This window comes from Lingula anatina, chromosome 4, assembly GCF_051362555.1.
Source record: "Lingula anatina isolate TDL-2025a chromosome 4, LinAna3.0, whole genome shotgun sequence".
Taxonomy (NCBI): Eukaryota; Metazoa; Brachiopoda; class Lingulata; order Lingulida; family Lingulidae; genus Lingula; species Lingula anatina.
Window position 1 is genome coordinate 8,771,777 of NC_141770.1, and position 6,575 is coordinate 8,778,351.

At 39.1% G+C, this 6,575-nt stretch overlaps 1 protein-coding gene across 10 annotated transcripts in view; it reads right to left on the bottom strand.

Annotated features, from left to right (window-relative positions):
* Positions 1–6,372, bottom strand: part of LOC106168379 (uncharacterized) — a 56,198-nt gene extending 49,826 nt beyond the window's left edge. For all 10 annotated transcript variants that reach the window (XM_087010534.1, XM_087010538.1, XM_087010539.1 and 7 more), the window contains exons 1-9: positions 6,213–6,372; positions 3,713–4,276; positions 3,209–3,358; positions 2,789–2,917; positions 2,485–2,511; positions 2,054–2,171; positions 1,595–1,737; positions 1,116–1,230; positions 472–611 (exon numbers count right to left, since the gene is read on the bottom strand). In XM_087010534.1, the coding sequence (XP_086866660.1) occupies positions 472–611; positions 1,116–1,230; positions 1,595–1,737; positions 2,054–2,171; positions 2,485–2,511; positions 2,789–2,917; positions 3,209–3,358; positions 3,713–4,276; positions 6,213–6,318 (1,492 nt within the window). In that variant the 5' untranslated portion in view covers positions 6,319–6,372. The remainder of the gene's footprint in view (positions 1–471; positions 612–1,115; positions 1,231–1,594; positions 1,738–2,053; positions 2,172–2,484; positions 2,512–2,788; positions 2,918–3,208; positions 3,359–3,712; positions 4,277–6,212) is intronic.
* Between the last annotated feature and the right edge of the window lie 203 nt (positions 6,373–6,575).

The following is a 6,575-nucleotide window of genomic DNA, read 5'->3' on the forward strand; positions in this document are numbered from 1 at the left end:
ATAGGCCCATTGGAAGCAAAGAAAAGGGAGAACACCACCCGCCATCTAAAACAAAATGGCACATTTAATCCCAGTCCCCTTGACAAACTGGTGCGAATACGTTGAGGATCACGTTTAATGTAACATCACAGACACGCAATAGTGCAAAATACATCCTTTCTCAAACGCCATTTCATAATTTTTTCTCAGCGGAAGACGCGCTCCTCTCTAGCCCCTCTTATCTAGATGTTCTCTATCCGCAAATAGTATAAACATTATCAATTCACAAAATCCAAAATCGGTTATAAATATGATACAATTAACCATCGATTCCCTTTTAACCTGAAATGAATATTAGTAATAAAGTTACTTTGAGCAGGCTTAACGAAGACAGGCGATATGAAACAACATCGATGGAGATAAAGTAGCTAAAAAGGGAAAAGGGTTGCCTGGCGACAACCTAAAATGCTAGGCCTAGCCTTGACGACCTACCTGTTCCACTTCCGGTGACGGAACCTGTTCCAGTGATAAACCCTAATTGTGTGTTCCACTCACAGACTGGCTTGTCGCAACACTCGCCAGACTTCTTCTCAAGGCGACAGTTTGCGGGGAGGTTGGTGTATCTTGGACATCTAAAAGAGAGAAAATGCACCTGAAAATGTTATACTTTGTTGGGTTTTGGAAAGAAGCCGAGCAGTTCAAAAAGAGATTGACCGGCAACGTAAAACCAATGGCGTTGAGATGAAAAATAAATGAAAAGGCATGATACCAAAAGCTAAATCAAGAATTTCTAAATTTTGAATGCGAATTGTTTCAAACTGTACAGGAATTGAAGAAGGAAGTAGACGCAAAATTACATAAAACGAAACTGTTATTTTTCCTTTATTTAATATTTTAGGGTTAATTTAGCTGGCATATAAGTTGCGTTATATGGCAAATATGGCTTTCAAATAAAAACAATTTGGTGGCAACCGAAGAAAATTAACATTTATAATGTAACTATAAACCGCCTTTTCCTGAGGTCAAAGTTGATCCATGTGGTATTTGGGCGTCAAGTTCATTCATTTGTAATCGAGAGAATAAGATGGTTTTAGGAGAGGAATGCTAAAGCTATAAAAACTTAGAGGCCCGCTTACAGATTTTGGCAAATGTACAGTCCAGTGTTGGCGTCAACACAGCCACACTCGTAGTCACAGCCGTCCTTCCAGGCCTGCCCGTGGTAGTAGTTCTTGTTCTTGTACACACACACGCCTGGTGAAAAAATTACAAATAAACATAAAAAAATTTAACTCATAACAGCAGATGAGACGAAGTTTCTGCACACAGGAAAAAGCGAATAATTTCACAGTTTTAACTGCACTAAAAAACTTGAAAGTAATATGGTCGAAATACGCACAGCTGTAGTGATGTGAGGCATGGAAACTGACATTTTATGCCGGTGAATACAAAAGCCAATATAGCGAAGTTTGAAAACATTTTAAATAACACCAGAAACCCAGCAAAGCAAGCGCCTGTGTTTTCTGAGTACCAGAAAAGAGGCAACCAATTCATATTACATAAGGTAACAAGCACGTGATATAAAAGAACAAGATTCCCATATCCTGATGGTACTTACGGACTCCGTTGCTGTCCACGCCGCTGCCCTGCCCGTTGAAGCTGGTGGAGCCTGCGGCCCAGTTACACACTGGCTTCAAGCAACATTCTCCGCTGGCGCGAACCAGGGTGCACTGGGCGGGGAGGTTGTAGTAGATAGGGCATCTAGTAAAGTCACATGAATTATATTAATAAAAAATGCCAGTATAAAACCCACTCCAAAAGCATAATCTTTATTCAATCAACAGCTCATTATTGAAATAGTTTACCTCTAACTCTAAAAGTATTTGAACGAAAATATGAGAACTGACAAAATATATAGAATGCCAAGACGATAGATTTTATCGATTAAAAGTTCTGAAATATCATTCTAAATATTGTTCTAAAATATGACAAAATTTTACGAAAGGCCACCATTTGGCTTCTTACCCCTCCTCCTTCTTCCCAACCCCATCTCTATTGATGGTACATCGTGACTTACTTGTTATAGCATTTGTACAGTCCCTTGGAGGCGTCCTCACAAGTACATTCATAGTCACACCCGTCGTCCCACTTCTCGCCCTGTTTGTATTCGTAGCCCTTGTAGAAACAACTGCCGTCTGAAGCGAAACGTTAAATTATACTCAGGCGTCCATGACACGATTATCAGGGGTTGGTTAAAAATAAAAATGGTCAAAATCATCAATGCATCGTTTTTTATATTTAAATTAACTAAATTATAAACTATAAAGCATCATAAACATTCTTTCCCATTGGAATGTTAGTTTGCGTGGCTGGAGAATACTGCTTGAAGTTAGCGAGTAATTTGTTTTATGTCAGTTCTACAGTATATGTCGAACACAATCGATGTTTATTTTATTAGGAAAGCTTTTCATTCGGAAAAACCACATATCAAAATAAATTGTAACTTACGGTATCCAACTCCAGTGCCTCCGTTACCTAAAATATGAACGTTTAACTCCGTTAATATTTATTTTCAAAATTTAATTATCATTTCGTCATACAGATTTAATTATAAAAATCAAGGAGTATTTCGAACGCCACAAAAGTCTCCCTCAAATGAAAACGGACAGTTACAGAAGCTAGCCTGACAAGGAGTTAAAATCAGAAAACTTTCTTTCTCTCTTTCACCTTCTTGTATATCTGGCAATTACCTCCCGATATTGAACGACGGGGAAAAACGAGTAGGAACTAAAAGATAGACTCATCCACTTACCGCAATAACCGCAGTATTTAGCGCACTTGTCCTTGGACCAGTCTACATACTTGGTGCACGTATCGTATGCGAAAGAGTTACAGTTGGTCAGTTTATCAACACACGGGGCCGCCGTTGCCTTGTACAATGCTGATAGGATGCAATAAGATATATATATTTATTGGGTTATAATTATTAAAAGAAAAATAAATAAATATATGAAATACATGTACAATGTTATGGAATGATGAATTACGACCAAAATATTATATGTACCGCCTCTGAAGTGAAAACAGTGAAAAGAACAAAAAATGAATAAACGTGTTTCCAAGCGAGATTTTAACTTTTAATTTAACATAATATATGCACAACGTCACGCGAAACAGATTGACCAAGAATTAAAAGCGCCTTCACAGGGGTCGTTCACCATTCATCACTTACGTGTACAATGCCCGCAATACAGTCGGCAGTTATTCTTGGACCACTTCTCGAAATTTTTACAAACGTCCTTGCCGTAGGTCGGACAGTCCACGTTGTCCTTGCAGGTGTCCGGAGGGAAGGTGGCCACACCACCGGTAGTAGCGGCCGCAGCTAATGGTCACAAAAGGAAATTTTTAAAACAGACCCGGTAAATGCACGTGGAGTGCTCTTAGAATTTTTCATGGATTGATTTAGAGGTACATTATGCATCTAGATAATATGTATAGCCCTTGCTTTTTTGTCGCTTGTAGAATTCACAGTTAGTAAAGTGTATTTGATTATTTGTCTTTTTTCAAAACTGTTGCATGGATGGAGTCTTTATAAAAGGGACTTTCCTTATTTACACGAAAACCAGATAATTTCTAATCAGATAACGCTATAATTACGAAAAGATGCTAAGAATAAGAAATCTGACTTAATTGCTTTGTCGTTTGCTTTCGAATGATACTGAAATGTTCAACTCACCATCGTTGCAAGCCTTGGAAGCCAGCTGCACCTTGATGTTCTGAAGAGCATCAAAGTTACCCACGTTGAACAAGTACTGACTATCTGGGTCGTTGGCAATGCTCTGCAGTTCCTGTTGGTTCACATTCGACCCCACACCAATGGCAAAGATCTTGATTCCGACACTACGAGCGTCATCAGCCTCTTTCTGAACGGCGGCGGCGTTGTTAGAAACACCGTCCGTTATGACGATCATGATGTCCGGAGCACCTGCTCTGTTGCCGTTACCCGGCGAGAACATGTCCTGGCGAGCGTACTCGATGGCAGCCGCCGTGTATGTCCCGCCCCGAGTGTAGGGGATTTTGTCAATGGCGGCCACAACATCGGCCTTGGAGCTGTATTTGTTCAGGTGGAATTGGTGTGACACTCGAGAAGCGAAAGTGGTCACCCCCACCTGGACCTTGTCCGAGGCAATTTGGAATTCATTGACGATCTGTTTGACGAAATCAAGGGTCTTTTTGAAGTTTGGTTCGCCGACGCTTCCTGATGCGTCTAGCACGAATACGACGTCGGCCTGACCGCAGTCTGAAATAAGAAAACAAATGAGTGGTTATTGCCCAAAACTGACTACAAACTTTTCAAGCAATTTAAAGTTTTTTTATGAAAAAAATCACACTGTTCGCAAAAAAATAAAATAAAAATAGAAATAAAAAATGTTATGTTCGTGGAAGAGCGTGTAGGAAATATGCCTAGAATCTGTATGTTCTGTTATTTGATTTGACGTAGAAGGCAGGAATGTGTGCTAGGAGAATAAAACACAACTTCGGAGGTGGAAGAGGTAGGGGCCGGGGTAGGAGGCGATTTGTCTCTGCAATAAACTGTGCCTGTATCTATTTGGCCTATTGCATAGTAGAAAGACATAACATTGCTTCAATTGTGTTATGGGAATTTGCATGTAACACATTTTGCTTCTACATGTATCACTTTGCCTCCGTTGTGGATGACGTATGATGACGCAATATAAACTCGATTTCCGCACCTGCATAATCCTCGCGTGAACCCACGCCTGCTACAGGCTTGACCCGACGATGATATAAGCCAGGCACATACTCTCCCAGACGGGAACCGCAAACTTCAGATAGTGAATATATTGACAGAAGATGACAGTCAGTGAGAAGATAGCGCTAGAACAAATCTCCTTTCACCCTCACTATCTATATTATTGAGATTAGACCTACTCCCCAATATTTACTCAATGAGGGAACGGCATGGAAAGTTCTTCGACCCCGGGCCATCAATTAGTATACCTTGATAACAAGGTGCAGAGTCAGCGAAATACTGTCAACCATCTTCTCCAATTAAGGGAAAAGTCCAATTTTAAAAAATGTGATTGCAAAAAGCTTTGTCATCGAAATGCAAATGGTCATCCTGACATTCCCATCTCTTACCCCAAAGAGAACCTCTCATGCAGTGTATCGATGTGTGTGTGTGTATGTGTGTGTGTGTGTGTGTGTGTGTGTGTTGTACTTAAACTGCAAAACGAACGCCTGGTAGCTACATCTAGAATATAACTCCCCAATTCACTTTTTTGACAAAATTTTAAGCTAAAAACAAACAAGTGAGCCTGTGAAATGTGATTCTTCACTTCTGCGCAACTACAAAAATGCATAATTTCTTAAAAGATTTGTAATAAGAATGAAAGGAGAAGCGATGCATAAAAACAATGCAAAAGTTTGAGTATTCCCTCTCCATCCGCGCTTTAACGGCATTGCTTTTGCTTTTCTTTAATATGCGCCTTGTATATTCACGTAAGATTTCAAAATTTTCGCGCGTGTCACTTTTCCTTTTGTCGATTCGCTTAATCTTCATCGATTTTCCGTGTAACGCTTGTAACCTCTCTTTCTCTGTTGAAAGAAGTAGCCAAAACTACATATCACATTTTCAGAGAAAGCCAACAGTTGCTTTATCGAAAAAGAAAGCACTGTCGCCAAACCTGCTGAGTTTATTTATTTATTTATTTATTTATTTATTTATTTATTTATTTATTTTATTTTTTCAAAGACGCGACACCAGCGTGTAACACTACTGTCCTCTTAAAATAGTTAAAATTATCAACTCTTTTATTGATTTTTTCCCCAAAAACTCTTATCAATCTTTGGTTTCGCATAATAAACGTTATTTAACTATTGAAGGCAAGTAGTTTTATGCAATAGTCAATCGAAATATGCAAATTCATGTTTCGAAAAATCAATTCATGGTCATAAAATACTATTCAATAAATTTCAAAATGCTTAAAATTATAGCAAAATGTCTTACCTATAATATACGAAACTCTAACCTTTCACCGAAGTATTTAAAAAAAAATCAGAAAACCATGTCTTTACCAAAAATAAGTGATTTTCTCTTACATCTGCGACGCAAAACTGATTTTCATTGCTTAATTTTTTTTCAAATGAGATATATCCATCGGTAGGCCTACGCAAAATCTTGGCAAAAACGATATTAATAAATAGATCATTACCTTTTGTTCCTGAACTTGTTCCTGTTCCTGTTAGTAATTGTCCCTCAGCATGCGGCGACGTGGCTATCGCCACCACCGCTAGTAGCACCACCCTGAACTGGTGCATGTTTCTAGCGTTTCACGCGTGCCGAAATGTTGCGGTCCGCAGCGCCGCGCACGTGTTATATACCATGAAACGTACGCATGCGCTCTGGCACACCGCACGCGCACTTGTAGAAAAAGGTTATTTGTTTACAATATGGCCTGAAAAATATATGTTTGTGACTCTGGAAATCGACTAGCAAAACATTGGACTGACTTTGAATCTGATTTAGAATCAAAATGTAAAGAAATAGGGAAAAGGAAAGTTCAACCCTTCACTTG